The 19,627-nt window shown below is 40.9% G+C and overlaps 1 protein-coding gene across 1 annotated transcript in view; it reads right to left on the minus strand.

Moving 5' to 3' along the window:
• Positions 1-5,597: 5,597 nt before the first annotated feature.
• Positions 5,598-19,627, minus strand: part of ITGA8 (integrin subunit alpha 8) — a 209,500-nt gene continuing 195,470 nt past the window's right edge. Inside the window, exons 28-30 of the mRNA XM_036352197.1 lie at positions 18,465-18,566; positions 10,448-10,570; positions 5,598-8,518 (exon numbers count right to left, since the gene is read on the minus strand). Coding sequence (XP_036208090.1) covers positions 8,432-8,518; positions 10,448-10,570; positions 18,465-18,566 — 312 coding nt within the window. The 3' untranslated portion in view covers positions 5,598-8,431. The remainder of the gene's footprint in view (positions 8,519-10,447; positions 10,571-18,464; positions 18,567-19,627) is intronic.

Genomic DNA, 19,627 nt, shown 5'->3' on the forward strand with positions numbered 1-19,627 from the left:
ATACTCTCAATTAGTTGAAAATGGCAGGTTGGATAATCCTGGCCTCTGGAGTTAAGCAGACCTGGGTTTGAATCTCAGTTCTGCCATCAACTATGGTGTAAACTGTCAAGCTACTTTCTTTCTCTAGACCAGTAATGGCGAACCTATGACACGCGTGTCAGAGGTGACACGCGAACTCATTTTTTTTTTTGGTTGATTTTTCTTTGTTAAATGGCATTTAAATATATAAAATAAATATAAAAAATATAAGTCTTTGTTTTACGATGGTTGCAAATATCAAAAAATTTCTATGTGTGACACAGCACCATAGTTAAGTTAGGGTTTTTCAAAATGCTCACAGGCCGAGCTCAAAAGGTTCGCTATCACTGCTCTAGACCTTAATTCATGTGTAAAATAAGAATAATCCTAGAATCTGCTTCATATGGTGGTTGTGAGGATTCAATGAAAAATGCATGTAAAGCACTTAGCAAGGGGCTTGACATGGAGTGAATGCTTAATGCATTTCAGTTTTTATTGTTATTATGACATTATTTCAATCTCATCTCCTTCATACTCTGCTTCCTCTTTCTCATAATGGTCCTTCAGATACTTATGATCAGCTAATATTTTCCCCCAGGACATTCTCTTCTCAAGGTTAAATGACCTCAGGATTTTTAAGGATTCCTTACATGCTTGAGGCTTTTCCTATTCTTGTTGCTTTTTTCTCAGTAATGAAATACAGTGCAGCTGATGTCTGGAACTCATTGGCTTGGACAGACTCCTGAAGCTGAGTGTAGGGTGAGAGGCCACTGGCCAAAGGGAAACACTCAATACCCTCTTCCTTTAGTGGGACCTCCCTCCCATGTGAATGGATGGACATTTCCCAGTAAGGACTGGGAAAGACCATGGCGGGAAGAGCAGAAAGGTGAAGTGAAATGAGAGGTTTGCTTGGTATGCTGTGACTCTGGCCTATTAGCCAACCTGAGAGACCAGACTGATTTTTTTTTTTGTTTTGTAAACTCCCTCCTACTACCTAGCCTGTGGCCAGTGCCACACACACGTACCCAGTAAATACTAGTTATCTTTGTGTTATTTTCTTGGTTCCATCATCCATATGGTAGCTGCCTTTTCCTGTTCTGAATCATTGCTGTTTTTTTTTTAATCCTCATCCAAATACATGCTTTTATTGATTTTAGAGAGAGTGGAAGAGAGGGGGAGGGGGGAGAGAGAGAGAGAGAGAGAGAGAGAGAGAGAGAGAGAGAGAGAGAGAGAAACATTGATGTGAGAGAGAAACAGATTGGTTTGCCCCTCCCATATGCACCTGACCCAGGATTACATCTCAAACTGGGTAAGTGCCCTGACCAGGAATTGAACCAGTGACTTTTTAGTGCATGTGACAATACCCAACCGACTGAGCTACACTGGCCAGGGCTAGGTCACTGCAGATTTAAGCAATGCCTTCCCTGTGTTGAACAGTGGGGCTGGAGATCAAGCCCTGAGCCCAAAGATAGGGACTTCTCACTAACTCAGTGACCAACAATCTTCAGTTTTCAATCAGTGAGAAGTCTACTCTGTTATATCACAAACTGACATTTATTCATATTGTCCATGAGAATAAGATGATTATTTCAAGGGAAAAGAAGAGAATGAGAACATGAATGGTGGTGGTACGGCATTTCAGAGCAGAGCAGATGAGTAAACTATACAAATAATGCAATTATCTTAATCTTCTAGTATGTGCATGAAGGCAATAAATGAGAGAAAACATAAATATTTATAAATCTATTATATACTTGGCAACACTAGTCTATTACCTTAGTGAGTATAAATCAAAAGACTGATATAAAGATACTCTTGTTAAACTCTTCATATGTGCTTTGTCGTCTTTGGCTCACTTGTCAAACTATCTTATATGATAGATACTTTTGAAGGAGGATGATATCAGTTGAATTGTGTTCTCCCAAAAAGTTATGTTGAGTACCAACCCCCAGTATTTCAGGATGTGACTGTAGTTGAGATAGGTTCTTTATTGAGGTTATCAAGTTAAAAAAATCATTAGGGTGGACCATAATTCAAAACACCTGTTGTTCTTATAAAAAGGGGAAACATGGCCCTTGCCAGTGGCTCAGTTGGTTGGAGCATTGCCCTGTGCACCAAAAAAGTTGTGGGTTTGATTCCCGGTCAGGGCACATACTTAGGTTGCAGGTTCAATCCCTGATTGGAGCGCGCATGGAAAGCAACCTATTGATGTCTCTCTCTCTCTTTCTGTCTTTTAAACCAATAAAAAAAATATCATTGGATGAGGATTAAAACAAAAAAGGGGAGACATGGACATAGACACACACAGAGGGGAGGTAATGTGAGACACACAGAGAGAACACTGTGTGAAGAAGGAAGATTGGAGTGATGCATTTATGAGCTAAGGAACACCTGGGACTACAGAAGCTATGACAGAGGTGTAGAAATAATTCCTTCCTTAGAGCCTTCAAATGGAGCATGCCCTGGTGACAATCCTATATAATAAAAGCCTAATATGCAAATTGTCCCCTTGGGCTGTCATTCGACTGGGAGTTCGACCACTCTCTGTGATGTGCGCTGACCACCAGGGGGCGGTGCAAAACATGGCAGATGCCAGTGATGTGCTGCGACCTGGGGGTGGAGGTTATAGGGACAGAGGTGCGGTGAGAATGTGTGGTGTCCACCAAGCTTGCTCTTACTCCCCCTGCTACCCTCCCCTGGGACGCCAGGGCTAGCTTGCCAAGGAAGCCCCCATGCTCAAGTGCCAAGCGCCTACGAGGAGCCCACCCCACACCCACGTGGCATTTTCCGGGTGAGCCAGGCTGCAGCCGCCAGGACTGCAGGGGCCTGGCTGGGCTTCCCGGGGGTTCACACAGGAGCCAGTCTGCGAGGCCAGCCAGGAGAGAGCACACTGCCTGCCTGGCTTCTGTGCAGTGCTGCTAGGTGGCTCAGAGGCCCACGCTGTGCCCGGCCTGCAGCATCTCTGCGTGGGGCCTCGGGCACTGTGACGCTGGTAGAGGGGGGCACACAGGGGTCCGGGGGCCCAGGTGCTTTCCAGGGCCCAGAAGTCAGCTGGGACCTCCCCTTCCATGCCAGACACTGTACTTCAATCACTGGCCAGGCCTAGGAACTGCACCTGTGCATGAATTTTGTGCACTGGGCCACTAGTTTAATTATAAACTGCTTGCTTTAAGAATTGTGTGACTTGCCATGACTGGTTTGGTTCAGTAGATAGGGTGTCAGCCTGCAGACTGAGAGGTCCCAGGTTTGATTCCAGTGAAGGGCATGTACCTTGGTTGTGGGCACATCCCCAGTGGGGGGTATGCAGGAGGCAGCTGATTGATGTTTCTCTCTCATCGGTGTTTCTAACTCTCTATCCCACTCCCTTCTTCTCTGTAAAAAAATAAATTAAATATATTTTTTAAAAAAGAATTGTGTGACAATAAATTTCTGCTGTTTTAAGCCATCCAATTTGTGGTACTTCCAGCCCTAGGAAGCTAAAATAGAGGATAAATATGGAATTTTTTTAAGTTGAAAATTCTGACAGAAAAAAATTGTTAAATATGCTGACATCCTACAGACAATTGAGTGAATGAAAGTTGAAATCTAAAATTTTAAAATCAGGGAGGTCCACTTTACTGCTTAACAATAAATTCCACCTAAAGGTTGGCTAGTTTGCTGATCGCTTGGTTATTTCTACAACACAATGCACAACCAAAATAAACAACAGCACAGAGATTTTTCAGAGCATTCCTACTGTGTCATATCATGGTGCTGATAGAAGTTAAATTCAAGACGTTTTTGTTAAGGGGCACTAGTATCAGGCTACATTTCCATGTGGATTTTAGCCAACAATCATAAATAACAGAGAACTTGCTCATAAACAATTCCAAAAGGCAGTGTGTCAGGCAGATGGTATTTTGGGGGTGGGGTGGGGGAGTTGAACATGAGAAGCATCGCTGTGCCTTAAGTACGCTGGCCATCCTGAACTCACCATTAACTGAAGCATCACTGGGGGTTATGGTTTTACTCAGCTCTCACATGAGTCCAAAGTTTTAATGCTTTAAACTTCTAGGCTAAAGAAATTAACCTTTTAATGTCATCAAAGTTCTGAAGGAGAAAATCTTCTATTTAGATTTTGGGGAAAGAACTTTAGACCCCAGGGAGGTAGGTACTGTCTTAACGTTCATGGATATCCACAAAAAGCTTTCATGTTTTGGCTCTTCACGAGGGTGCCAGGATGCTGGGTGCTAGAGAGATAACCTGTGAGAATGGTACAAATCTCACAGAGGATGTGTGCAACTTGCAAGGAAATCCTACTTTGTCAAAAATTCTGCAAACAGTGATACTTATCTCATTTGTCCAATCTAGGAACCCAAATAGCAATTCAATGTTTAGAAAGTACTGACATAGTTAAATGTCTCCATTAAAAGTGTCTGGAAGTGACAAAGGTAGCAACAGAGTTTGTTGAGAAGACAGCTCTCACTGCTCACATTAACCTACCAAGCACTTTATTACTTTCCCCTCACTATGAGCACAGGTAGGCTTTAACCAGTGGGCTGGCCCAGTGTGGATCCTTCCATGTGCTTCAGGAAAATCTTGCCCCACTCAGACTAGTTTGTACTGAGATGGGGCTTTGATCTTCAGCACCAATATCACTGAATCTTAGATTTGGCTGCATTTTTTTCATCGGGGATACACAGATACCCCTGGATCAAAATGCCATGAAGGACAGGAAGAGCCTTTGAGTTGGCCAAAGATGCAAAGGAAGGCTTCATAACAGATTTATATTAGTATACAGCCAACATTTGAAAGACAAGATAGAGAAACCAGTTGTATAAAGGTGGGGGTGTCAAAAAAGAGCTAACAAAATTTTAAACATTTTTATTGCAATTTAATTCACATGCCATAAAACTCACCTACTTAAAAAGAAGACAGTTCAATGTTTTTTTAGTGTTTTTAGTATTTTCAAAGTTGGGCGATTATTACCACAATATAAATTGATAACATTTTTATCATCCCAAAGTAGTGATGCATTTTTGCTCTTTCAAATTTCTTCCAATGTTACCCCATATAATAAAAGCCTAGGTGGCATCTTGCGACGTCGTCACAAGATGGCCAGCACAAGATGGCCAGCACAAGATGGCCAGCAAGGGAGGGCAGTTGGAGGCGATTGGGCCAGCAGGAGAGGGCAGTTGGGGGCAATGGGCCAGCAGAGGAGCAGTTAGGCGTCAATCAGGCTGGTGGGGGAGTGGTTAGGGCATGATCAGGCTGGCAGTCAGAAACGGTTAGGGGCAATCAAGCAGGTGAGTGGTTAGGAGCCAGCAGTCTCGGATTGTGAGAGGGATGTCTGACTGCCGGTTTAGGCCCGATTCCACAGGGATGGGGCCTAAACTGGCAGTCAGACATCGCCCAATGGGTCCCAGATTGGAGAGGGTGCAGGCCGGGCTGAGGGACATCCCCCCACCCCCGTGCACGAATTTTGTGCACCAGCCTCTAGTTTTTATAATAAAGAATCAAGGTATAGACAGAAACTTTGATGTCTGCTACTGTGGGAAAGCTTTCCTTCGCTTGTGAAATAAGCCACAAGTACGTCAAAGTGTCTTTCATTTTTAATTTTATTAGTGAGAAGGTAAATAGGTACATGAAAATTTTCACAGATATCTACAAATGTATTTAAATAAAACAGGAAAAGGAAAAGAGTTGAAATAGGATTTCAGTGGTGACTAGTCCATATTGTGTTCTTACTGTATAAAAACCTCCAAGTTTATAAAACTTCATTTTCCCATTTTCCATATCTTAAAAACCAGCTGCAAGAATTTTCAAAGGGTTCTCTAACACAGAGAGAGACTCTAAGACATTCTGAGTTAGGAAAGTGACTAGCAATCCTGTGACCAGAAGCAGATGTGCTCAGTGCGTGGTAAGAGGACCCTGCGTGTAGAGGGGAGCTGAGGAACTGATGCCTGGAAAGTCCTCTGACTTCAGTGTCCCCCTCCTCCATTTGCTTCCAAATTCTAAGTGGTGGAGCGGGCCGGTGTGTGCTTGCCGGCCTCCACGAAATGCCTGTAGGTAGCGGTGCTCACCCTTTTCGAAGGGACTACTCTTGGCTGAGGCTGTGTTGAAGGCAGAGTTTGCCTTTGAAGCCCTCATACCTTGCTCTGTTCTGGGTCCCAGTCTCCTTAGGACCTCTAGTTTCCCCAGGTGTCTGTGTGAGTGCTCTCACGGGGGCCTACATTTATCGAACCCTAAGAGTTCTGAGTTCCTTCACCAATGTGGTTAGCTTAACAAGGCAATTGGTGAGTTTTCTGACACCTCTCATGACCAAAAATCCTGAGGTGCTCATTTCTATTGGCTAAAATGGAGGCAAGAGTTAAGGCATTATTTGGGGGCACAGAGTCCTGCCTGAAATCCCTCCAATCATATCCTGTAGATGGTTACTTCCCTAGTGTAAAGCCAATTCTAGATAACTGACACCTAGGACCAGAGGCTGGTGTGGGGCCCACAGAGGCTGGTGTGGGGCCCACAGAGGCTGGTGTGGGGCCCACAGAGGTTGGTGTGGGGCCCACAAATAGTTTGAAGCACGTGCGGTTCTCACCCACAGCCAGCCGCATACTCTGGGAGCCAGACTTCATTCCTGACAGACTTGAAACCGCTACCATGACAGGATTTAATTCATAAGCGGGAAGAATATGAACTGCATCCGTGTCTTCTTCCATGTGCCTTTCATTTGGTCTCCAAAGAAATGCTGCAGCTACAGCCAAATGGCTTGTCTCCAGGTTAAGGCACGACAGAAACTTAATGTCTGTGAGTTTGATTGTTTGGCTCTTCTTTCAAACAAAGTGTGATGTTGAAACTGGGATACAAGTTTTCCAATGGCTCTGTAAACTTAAGGTTTTGGGTCTGCTTGTTCCATCATTCTTAATATTCAGGATATTAATTTAAAAATAACTAATGCCAGTGTAAACATGCCTTAGATACATAGGTCTATAAAATATTGCACATAAATATAAACTTTGCTTAGCATTTCTTCCTAGTAATTTTTCATTATTATAAAAAGGATACAAAGCTGTGCAAGTATATGAATTTGCCTGGTCAATTTTACTTCAAAAATGTTAATATTACACATAATTATGGCTTATTTACAAGTTTTAAACATCAAGTTTTTGTGATGGTCAAATTCAAGATGATGGGAAAATACCTTACATAAAGATACTTTTCCAAAGTCATGTACTATAAAGATTATCAGTAAAAATGAGTAGTAAAGTTGGAATAGGCAATTTTAAGTAAAATCCTTGGGAATCCGTTTTCTAGATTCATCTCACACCTGCATAACTTTTCACTTCCTTCCTATTTATGTGTAACATATATTCTCTGTGTACATAAAAAGTGTGAGATATAGTAGAGAAAATAGGTATTTATCTGAAGTTAAATATTGGTGTTGCTTCTTATAGATATTAAAAATATGTTTACCCATATTGTTAAATTGCTTTTCAATCGACAAACTGTAGACATTTTTCATAATTACCATAACTTTTAAACACCACATAGCATTGAGAGTACCTTAAAATGTATGTATTGCTAATTAAGTAAATGGAACAATTATTTTTTAAAATAAAAAGAACTATAAATGTAACTTTTTGCAAAGCTACATTAAGCAGATGTGAGTCCCTAGAAAGTGTGAATACAACTAATTTCAGGTGGAAGGCAGCAGAATATTAAATGAAGCTATCTTCTAATACCAACTTGCTTTTTCCTTAACATGATCTAAAAATCTCTATTAAATGACTGATCTGCACACAATGGTTAACTTAGAAGGAGTTAAGGGTGTGATTTAGAAAACCAGCTGACCAAATCTTAATTTCCAAATCCTCTACATGGCCAGAGAAACGGAAAATAAATAAATAAATTGTTATCCTTGCTTACAAGATTATCTTTGTCGTTTCAAAAGTACTTTCACAGTACCAACAACAACATATACTTGTCTCCCTGAGCCGTAACATCATTAGAAATATCTCTTTTCCATAGGGAGGTGTCAAATATTCTGTAGGATACAGTAGTGTTGGAAGGTTCGGTCCTAGTTCGCCTTCTAAATTCTATCATAATTCAGTCCTTTTGTCTTTGTGACTTAAGTTGGATTTACCTGGAAAGCAGCCTTAGTTTCCATACCCACTTCAAAGTGTCTGCCAAATACAGAATGACTCAAGGGGAAGAAACGTGCATGATGGCTGTTTCTACAGCGGGGATGTCTGCTTCCCAAGGCTCACGGGGCTCCATGGCAATGTCTCCACAGGGTGGTGTCGATGAGGCAATAGTTCCCGGCCTTTCCATTTCCTAGGACACTGGCAGGTCCAGGAAAACCTTTGTTTAACCCTCATGTTCCTTCTTTTCTTTGAACAGGACCATGTCGGAGTTTTTGGTGTTTGGTTTTACCTTTTCAAGCACCAGGGGTTTTCTCATTTGTCAGCTGTTCCCTGTCATTCATATCATCTTGGGGGGGTCTTGACCTGTCAAAGAATCCACACTACAGAAAAGAAAAATGGGCTATAAAAGCAAGTCGTTCTAGGAATTTGTGAAAGCCCTCGTGCCAATAATGTTCACTTTATGTATTTGCTAAGGAACTTAGAGCTCTGTGGAGGTCATCTTCCTGAGTCTCCAAATGAGGGGGTGAAAAAAGAGTATCCTTAACCTGCAGAGGAATGCCCTGCATCGGGCAGTCTTCGTGCCTTCCTGCTGCCTTGCCCTGATAGTGGGAGAATGTCCCTGTTTTATACAAACCAGGTATGGACCTTGCATCTTTCCCTGGGGTTACAGGCCCTGACCCAGGCATGTCCCCTTTGCTTTCCTGCATGTTTTCTGGAGTCAGCAGCAGCACTAACTGCTGACCAGGGAAGGAAGAGTCGCTCCTGAAATATAGCTTCCTCAGGATGGATCATAGGAGGAAGTGAGGGGATCCTTGGGCACCCCTCTGCACTCGGTGGGGCATATAGTATATAGAGGGAAATTTATTTTAATCCAAGAACATCTTAGGACCTTTACAAAGATTAACCAGGAACTCTGGGAAGAGGTGATTCTAGAATGTTCATCCTCCTGAATTTCAAATTAGTTATTTGGTCTAGGCCCATGGTCGGCAAACTGCGGCTCGCGAGCCACATGCGGCTCTTTGGCCCCTTGAGTATGGCTCTTCCTAAGCCTTAGGAGTACCCTAATTAAGTTAATAACAATGTACCTACCTATATAGTTTAAGTTTAAAAAATTTGGCTCTCAAAAGAAATTTCAATCATTGTACTGTTGATATTTGGCTCCGTTGACTAATGAGTTTGCCGACCACTGGTCTAGGCGAAACCTCCTACAAACCTGGAACCTCAGTTTGTGTTTATAGTTTCTTCATTAGAAACCCAACCCACTTGGTTTGGCTTATGATATCAAATCATCTTTCTGTTGCAGGACTAGCACAATGTTCTGTCAATTGGCACATATAACTATAACATTATGGAAATACAGTTACTATAAATAACAGAATAACACAAAAGTCTATTTGTAAAGGTGTGCAAGGCTATATGGGCTCAGGATGGCACAAAACAACTGATACGGATCAGAAACGCCAATTTTTAACTTAAAAGGCAAAGGTTTCCTAGTTTAAAGGTCTCTTAAGCATGCTTTATATTGTTTTTAAATAAAAACACACTATGATTTTTGTAGAAACACAACAATAGTGGTTAAGTAAGATGTGACTGGATTAATTATTCTGACAGTCATATAATCCTGACATTGTTTTTCTTTTGAAATGGAAAGCTCTGTGAAACTTGGTAATCATGTTTGTTTTGGGGCCAGAAATTAATTTCTATTGTAGATTTTTAGAACAAACTTTAGTATAACACATGAAAGAGTAAAGTAAGGCTTCCTAATGGAGACAAACCAATCGGCAAGATTAAAAAAAAAAACAGCAAGTCCAAGAATATTATAACATGCATGATCTATTTGCCCTACTTGACAGTCCAAGTACCACTTAATTACTATATTAATTACATCTGCGTAGTGTTTATAAAGAAAAATCTCAAAGGATTGTTGATAGGACCATTTAAATAAAAAGCTTAAGATCTTGGTTAATTAAACAAGAAAAAGAAGTCTTGATAATAACATTTTCACTCCAAGCATATTGGAAAAAGGGTCACAGGTCTTAGTTAATAAAGTCTAATTCTCTCTATATTTATTTATAAGAAGTCTCAAGATAAAAGCAACATTAAACACCCCCACTCTTCTTAAATGTCAGTTACACAAGGGTACTGTTTGCCAAAGCAAACAAGATACAGGTTTCTTTTATGCATTTTAGACTGTTAGGAACCCCCAAATCACACCTCTAGCATTATCTTTTTAAATCACTAGATAAAGCCTTCTAAATCCCTTCAGTGGCCTCTCTACTCAAAAAGGAAAAGAAAATAAAGAAACTTACCTTCCATAAAGCCAAAGTCAAAATGGCCAGAACCAATAATCCAAGAAGTATCGCTAGTATTATCACCCACAATGGGATTGAGAAGGAAACATTTGGTGTTGCCCAAATAACTGATGTCTTAATCTGAAGTGGAAAATAAAGCAAATGAGCTCTACTTTGAAAACTCTTTGGTGAAATAAAGCAGTAGTTACCAATATAATATTGGGAGTAGTTCTGAAAGGATCCATATAATAATTGAAGTCATCCTAGGAGAGGCTGAAGGGGTTATTGCACTTGAACATGGATCTTAAAAACTCATACATTTTCATGTCTCCCAGGTTGAGTGAAAAGCCAGTCACAGATATGTCGTGGATGCTTGGCTTGTAACTGCACAGAAACCCTAAAATGGAAGTGAGGTGGGCCAGGAACCAACAAGGTGGAAAGGAATGACCTTAAATTGGGCTGGACCTTTTATAAAAACAGTGGCTAAAAGTAGACCCTACAAAAGACCAAGTCTGTCCACTTACGCTTCTCCACCAAACTGAGCTGACCTCGCTGAGAGGGGAGCTTGCGCACAACTACAGACTGTTGGATGTGCAGGAAAGTTAGAAATCACCTCACCCAACCCCTCATTTTACAAACGAGAAAAAACGAGTCCCACAGAGCTGATTCATAGGGCTAATCAGTGTCAGTGCCTCTTTATCTCTAGGTTCTGTGCTCTATCAAAGGACAGCCCAGAGTGTGAGGCTAGCCATCTTGCATTTGATGGAAGTAACTACAGTAAGCAGAGTGAACGGTGATGCTGTGGAGCTGCCTTCAATCCTAACTCCAATTTTCAGACACTATTAGGACTCATTTCATTCCCAGTTTGCAAGGGAACCTGGAGTTACACGAGGCCTTCTCAGCAGGCCTGCACGCTCCGTGTCTGTGAACGACCCCTGTCTCCCAACATGGGCAGAAACAGCCGCAGACCCACAAACAAAACCACCACGCTGGTAACACCTTTCGTCAAGGGAAAGAGAATAAACATATTCTTGGATCCAAAACATTCTTCACCAAGGAGGCCTATCTGGCTACAGATCGAAGTAAGCATTGCCTCAGCTAAACTGTTTGAAGTGATCCCTGGCAACTTGTTGTCAAGTTGGTTGGAAGGCTCATGAGTCCAGTCCTGACACACGCTCAAGAACTCTGGGCCGCAATTCTCTGATCCACCGGTCAGGAGAGGATAAATTCATGATGAAGGTTGCTGGGCTCTCAAACTTTCCCTGGCTGGAAACATATGGATGTCTTCATAGCCTGCACTCGGGTATTGGGCCCTGACTCTGCTCACTGCTTTGCTTCTGCCTCTTAATTGGTCTGAGCATCCTGTCTATGCTCTTCTCAGCTTGTCAGGGTTTTGTTGCTCCTTTCATCTTGGCTCACGTCCTCTATGCATCAGACATACTGATGACTTAATTCACTGAGTTCTCGGGACCCAAATATCATTAATATTTAGAGCAAACAACAGAATCGACTGGAGTGAAACTGCTAGTCATTCCATATGGACGATAGTGCCAAGGACCAGAGACGACTCTCAGAGAAAAAGGCTGGCCGTGACCTACTCACGGTTACTCATGTCCTTTCTTCCTTGGACTGTTAGCTGTCCTTGCCAGTGTTGTCCTGATTTCATTGAGCACATCAGTAGGAAGTGCAGCATTCCGTGATCCAATGGCATTTTCCTTTCCCTGCTTGCCACAGTTTAAGGACAGGGCACATGGTACTGAAGAAATGCATGACAAGGGCTCAAAGCAGTCACCATGTCCCTGGTTTCTGCAGCCTAAGTAATTTATTTAAAAACTATCCTTTCATGTGTCCTGCATGAGCAAGTCAGGGACTAGATCACTTCTCAATTCTTTTTATATCCTGCTCCCTTATGAATTCCATCTGACAACATATATGAAATCAGCATACAGTCCTAACATGTGTGGTGCTCAGAGAAAGGGCACACAGTCGCAGTTTAAAATGACCCCAATGCCACTGGGAGCAGACTGACTCTGTTTTGGTGATGAGAATTTCAGAATTTTGGAACTGAAAAGGATGGTAGTGATTGTGAGCTCACCAGCCGGTTACATTGCCCCGGGAGAGAGAAAATCGGGAGCCACGTAAATTCTGAGGTTTCTTACGTTCTTTTTCTCCATAAGCTCTAAGGCCATGGAGGAAACACAGTTTCAGTCTATACTCTGTGCGTGTGTTAGAGAGATTGCGTAAATTATCGAATTTACATTAAGATAAGCAGCAATGCTTCTCAATTTTCCATCCTGATTTACCTAATTTCTTAAGTCACCTCCCACTGTTTCATGTTAAACATAGGGAACAGTCCTAGTTTTGTAAATAAAAAAAAGAAAGAAAAAAGCTAAAGGAATTGAAATAAAGGCTATAGACTGCTCAAATTTTTAGTTTAATTACAACAAATGGAATGGAATGAAAGAATGGCCACCAACTACTTTGCTGGGTTTTTGGCCAGTTGATTATTGCAGGTTGGGATGTAGTATCTTTAAATTTGGTCTGCCTGCAGAAAGGAGCAGGGAGGTTACTTACAAAGAACTAATAATGATATCTGAAGGGTTTTTTTTAAGGAGTGTTTGAAAAGTAGGAATAAAACATTAAATTGAACAGGATATGCCTGTAGGAGCTCTTGAAGCAGAAAACAGCTTTACAGGGGTCATTACAAAATCTACTGGCTCTTTGTTTGCATTCACTTCTTAAGATTCTGACAGCAGCGTCTTTAAAAAGTCCACGGAGAGGATCACTAGTGTCCCTTTCAGTTCCAACATTCTGAAATTCTCAGCACCACACTGTTGTGTCTGCTGCCAGTAACATTCTGTTCCTTTATGACATCCATGCGGCACTGAGGCTGCCCAAGCTTCTCCATCTAAATGGGTGCAGCTTCAGTGCTGCCGGGTGTGGCTCAGGGCTGAGCATCAACCTATGAACCAGGAGATCAAGGTTCGATTCCTGGTCCGGGCACATGCCTGCGTTGCAGGCTCCATCCCAGGCAGGGGGCATGTAGGGGGCAGTCAATCAATGATTCTCATCGATGTTTCTATCTATCTACCTTTCTCTCCCTCTAAAAATCAATAGAAACATATTTAACAAACAAATAAATAAATGGGTGCAGCTTCAGGGACCTTCCTAGGCCCCAGCTGTTTTCCTAAACTTATCCAGCCTTTTTACTTGCATAGTCAAGACGTCACCACACCATGGGGAATGAAAAACAAAAAGCCAGCAATAGTGCCCAGAGCGTTTCTTCAGATTTCCAGTGCAGAGGAGCAGACAACTGCTGCTGGAAAGAGGTGGATGAGAGTCACAAATGACACACCACTGGGAAAGTCACATGTCTCGAAAGGAGAGGTCCTTCGGAGAACACGTTGATTCGGGGCTCATGTGACATGTCACATCTGCAAATGGCAAAGGGGCAGTTCATCTGCAGGCGCAAACAGGTAAAGCAAAGCTTTGCCTGAAACAAAATACCACAAATTTGTTAGTTCTAATATTGATGTTTTTCTTGCAGCTCCTTTTGACAAGTCCAACAGAGCTTACATTGTCCATTGGATAATAAAGGATGAGAAAAATAGGTCTTAATTTTTAGAGTTTCTAATGACTAATCACTGATTTATAGTAAGAATTTTTCATTCATCTCAAATTAGATTTATTAAACACCGCATGTTCTCTGAAGCTCTGTGGGTCTTCTCATCAGCTCCAAGCTGGAACCTTCTATAACCCTGCTCTACACTGCTGTCCAATAGAAATATAATGCAAGTCTAATTTGAAATTTTTAAATTAAAAATTTTCTACTAGCCACATTAAAAAAAAAACAAAACAAGGGAAAAGAGCCCTGGCCAGTGTGGCTCAGTTGGCTGGATGTCATCCCACACATTATTATCCCACACGTCGATAGATCAGCAGTTGGATTCTTGGTTAGGGCACGTAACCAGGTTGCAGGTTCAATCCCCGGTAAGGGTGTATGCAAGGAGGCAACTGATCGGTGTTTCTCTCTCACGTGAATGTTTCTCTCTCTCTTTCCCCCTCTCCCTTCCTCTCTCTACAAAACAATAAAAATAGTTTAAAAAGAATAATGGGGCATTAATTTTAATATATGCTTTATTTAACCCTAAAAATCAAAACTATTATTTCAACATGTAGTTAATGTAAAAATATTCATGAGATATTTTATATTCTTTTTTGTTTTTACTAACTGGAAAATCCAGTGTGTATTTAATAGTTGTAGCATATAACAATTTTCCATAGTTAAAGTGAAATACAGTCTTACCCAAACAATAAAGCTGTGTTTAATGAAAAAAAAAAAATTTATACAACTGCAATTTTAAATTTACATTTAAATGAGTTAAAAAGAAATAAAACTATGAGTTCAGGTCCTCAGTCACACCAGCCACCTTTCAGGTACTCAGTACCCACGTGTGGCTCGTAGCTACCACACAGACTGCGCAGCTCGGAAAGGTCCCGCATGGTCTCACACAAGCTGGGATTCACTTTGCCCAAGCCTAAGGTGCTTTCACCGGGAAGGTGTTCCCAAGGCAGGAGATGGGATGTACTTAGGACCAAAGGTTTCCCTTAGGAACGTGGGCTTGTGATTACTTATTTTAAGTGTTTTAAGAAAGAAGGTAATATTGAGTAACTAAAGTACTTAAAATTTAGGGAGGAAAGTTGCATTGCATGCCAGCTAATCAACAAACCATTTTAATTTATTTTTATGTACCAAGAACCTGTTGCTATTTAAGGAAACAATGTAAAGTTTTAACAATTCACTTACTATAATTATCTGCAATTTTAGGAAGTGGGATCCATAAACTGTAAGTGGTTTAGATTTTCTTAAAGTGATACTAAGTAGGGAACATCTAATCTTACCTTCATCATGTCATAAATCTTATTGTTCTTTATTATGGTTGAAAGACCATAAATAAATCTATAATATGCCTACATTTTCTCACTGACATTTACGATGTATTTTTGTATATTTTGACAAAAATAGCAAGGTAGAAGGAAAAGGACTCCCTTGTATTATGCAACTGTAATTAATGTTGACATCTGTATTTATGTATCACAAAATCTGTGTAAACATACTTCAGTGAGGCCACAAGGATGTTTTAAATAAATGTACCAAGACACCCTATCTACGGTGCCATTTTAACATAAGGTGGACCAGCTGAACACACATTTTAACAACATTTAAACAGCCCCTGTGCCAAGTAGTCTCTAGCATGAGTTCAAACTCCAAACAATTGTTTAACGTAAGAATTCCACTTTAAGCTGCTGAAGCTTTGCGAACAATTCTGAAAATTCAATGTATTCACAGTTCACGGATGAGTTTTCAAGTAAGAATTTTCATAACATACTTCCTAATAGCCACCTTTGGAATTTGGCTTTAGTCACGTGGAACACAAATATTAAAATTAATTGGTAAACAAACAAAAAAGTGTTCAAATAGCAGGAACTTTTTTCCTGTGCGCTGTAATGAACCAGCGCTCAGTCCTATCCCTCTGCTTCACGCAACCTTTCCTTCCCCTCCGGACATGACAAGTGTCACGTCACGTGTGGAGTTCGTTTTTACCAACACCATGCAATGCAGCAGATGGGGACGGCCATTTCTTCAATATGTAAAGCTTATAGAGGCCTCAAGAAATGTTTGAATTATGACCATGTTGAAAGGGAGTATAAACAAGCTAGTCATCCCACACAAGGGCCTAGAAAAACAGCCGAATTTTCTCTACTCTCATGACGGAAGGAGGAAGCGAGAGACTCCCCCGTGGCAGAGCTGGGATCGGAGCTCTGATGATTTTCAAGCTACTGACTGCAATGAGTTCTACCACCTTAAAGCAATGCTCTCCCTCTGGGTTCTTTTCAAGATTAGAATGACGGAAACTCACTATAAAATATGTCTGAATGTTTTTCCAATTACAGTTAAGTTGTCACTTAACATTATGGATAGATTCTGTGCCTTTAAGTAAACTGACATAATGAAACCAATGTTACCACAGGCTCATTGACATATAACTGTTAAGTTCCTAGGGCATCTCATCAACGTCGTAACTAAACTACGTTGAACAAAATGATGTTATTCTAGGACCTGCTGGTACCTTTACCTAAATGGTGTAGTAAGTCATCCACGTCGGACAAGACTGGTTTTTAAATGCAGTGACAAGGGTGGTGGGGGTGGAGGACGCATGGATCTGATCATTTTGCAGATCTTCTGAGATGAGCTGAGAACAGCGGGCTGTCACCTGTGGCCAGCACGGAAAGACTCAATACTGTTGATGGAATCAACTGTAGCATGTGTTTCTGTTAATGAACATGTGCTCAGAGACAACAAAAGGGCCCAGATTTATCTCCCTTAGAGCTACAAGCCTTTGAACCTCTCTGGGTGAACATTCTATATTAAAAACCCAAAGCCTCTATTTTCTAAGTTGAACATAAATCCAGACTATAACAGACATCTCATGAAAGAGAGGTGAACTAAATGAAGAAAGATGTGGCAGTGCTTGTTTTAAAATGCCACCAAAGTTTACTGAAATAGTTAGGCTCTGAAAATCTATTGACATTTCCAATATTGGGTGTGGGGGGGGAGTGTTTACTATTATTGAGACTTGAGACTGACCTTGTTCCAGGTGCTATGCGGGAGTTTTATATACGTAATCTTATTAATTGTCTCAAAATTCTTTCTGAATATGGGTAACAGCCTCAGCAAAGTAGAGTGACTTCTTAATTGGAGGGGGTGGGGGTCCCAGGAGAAAGCCCAGGAAACTGCATTTTCCTCTGTGCTGCCTTCCTGTGCTGGAGGTTTTCAATCCTAGTTTCACTACAGGATTGTCACTTGTACATCTTTTAAAGCACAGCGTCCAAGCCCTGCTTCAGACACACGTAATCCCGACATTTGAGGTAAAGACTTAGCACGTATATATTTATTTAAAGTTGCGTGAGTGATGATTCTTTTGAATACTTAGGGTTGAAAATCACTAATCAATGGGTTAATTTAATTTAAATTACTAAAAGTAGTTAGGCTAGAAAGTTTAAGTATTGCAATTACCTTTGAAGATCTATGCTGATAAGAAATTGTGGTAGTATCAATTTATATATCATCCAAAGCAGTGCTTCTCAAATTTTACTGTGAAGATGATACCCTGACGCTTTTGGTGAAATGCAGGTCTGCAGTGAGGCCTGTTTCTGAATTTCTAACTATTTCCTAGGTGATGTTGGGGTTGTTGGTTTGTAAGCCGCACTTTGAATAACAAGGATCTGGGGACCAGAGTTCAAGTGGGGGTTGAGAATGTCTGTGGATGACCAAGAGATGAAGGTTAAAATCTTAACACTGCTTCCTGCAGCCCTGGCTGTGATCACGCTCACTGCGAAGGCAGAGCTTTGGTGACGGCTCTGCTCAGCCTCTCACCCCATCTCCCCTCTGCTCTGCACGGCCTGCCGGTTTGCTGAGGATGTCAGCCGTTGTGCTCTGACAGATATTTGGGGGTCAGTAATGTTTAATAGCCTCATTTTTAAAAAATAAAATTTTGTTCAAGTGAAGCTCATAGTATACCTTTACCCCCAGGTGAAAATAGTGGTTTTTTATGTAGAAAGGAAAGATCGCTGTCTCATGTCCTGCAGCTGGTCTTTGGCATCTGTCCCTACGGAAGAGACATCCCTTCCTACTCCATGTTAAAATTAAGCAATTAGTACAATTTCATTATAATGATCATTGCTGTCTGGATTTCTTAGAAACAAAATGGCTTGATTGAAAATGACATCAGTCCTGCCCTGTGATTTTTTTTTGGGGGGGTGGGTGGGGTGGGTGGTAGAAAGTTATGTTAAAAGGTTAAAATTTGATCAAATGACACTAAGTAATTTCCAGACTGAAATAAGAAAACAGTGAAGGGAAAACTGTTCTCAAGTCAATGTAATAAACACTTAAACCTAGTACAAGCCAGAACAGTAATTTAAAAAACAAAGTTTAAATGAAATTATTTGTGCCTGTATATTTTTAGATACTTACTGCTATTCTTCCCTCTGGAAGTTTTGCTGGCTGGTCTTTATAAGGCATCTTCTTAACTTCAAAAGACACCAGGGATGCAAGAGAATAGGGATCATTCTTTCTCTGCAATTAAAAATATTTAAATTTAAATCATACAAAGCTTTTACTGGCAGCCACCCAATTGTGTTCAGTGTTTTCCATTTCCAAAGCAAAATTTCCTCCCCCTTTCTTCCTTTTCTTTTACTTTTCCCCCATCCATTCATCCATCACTCACCCAACATCCATCCATCATCTACCCATCATTCATGCAGACATCCATCCATCCATCCATCCACCCATCCAAATATCCATCTATCATCTATCCATCATCCATTCATCATCATCCAACTGTCCATCCATCCAACCATTCACCCTCTTCTTACTTTTTTAAATTGTCTTATTAACAAAAGACTTGGGATAATAAAGTTAAAATAAAAAACAGGAAATCAGAATCCTAAAAAGGAATAAGCACAATCATTTACATAGTTGCTGTGAGGGAAAAACAAAGAGGAAACATTGTGGGCTAAAAAATTATTGTTAGAGAGGGAAATATTTTAGGGGAAAGACTAGTACTAAGTTATAAAGAAATTTATCACATTTCTTCCTAATAGTATACAGAAGACCCAGAGCACTGACTCTCAGTCCTGGCATCATTAAGATTTTAGGCTGGTTGAGGGGCTGTCCTGTGCAATGCAGGGTGTTTAGCAGCATCCCTGGCCTCCACCCACTAGAGGCCAGTAGCACCTCCCCCTCTAGTTGTGACAACCAAAAATGTCTTTAATTATTGCCAGTGTCCCTTTAGCCTCAAACTAATTAAGAACCACAGTCCTAGAGCCATATAGTGTTTTTGACAGAACTTTTCAGCAAAAGTCCTTTTTGTTTAATTGGTTCTCATATTAACTGTTGATTAAAGTCAAAGGAAAATATTTAAGAGTAAAGCCAAAAAAAGACATTCTGAGAACTTAGGCTTCTGTGCTTCTCCGTTTAACCTGAGACAGTGATTAGATTTACCCAGTGGTGGCCCTTGGCTGGCTCACATGGCTCTTGAGAGATTGCTGAAGTTTCAGGAATTGTGAGTAACAGTTGTTAAATAGAACCATTACTAAAATGTAAATTATATATACATAAATTTCAGTCAATTATGC

The sequence above is a fragment of the Myotis myotis genome, unplaced genomic scaffold (genome assembly GCF_014108235.1).
Source record: "Myotis myotis isolate mMyoMyo1 unplaced genomic scaffold, mMyoMyo1.p scaffold_m19_p_1, whole genome shotgun sequence".
NCBI classification, from domain to species: Eukaryota; Metazoa; Chordata; class Mammalia; order Chiroptera; family Vespertilionidae; genus Myotis; species Myotis myotis.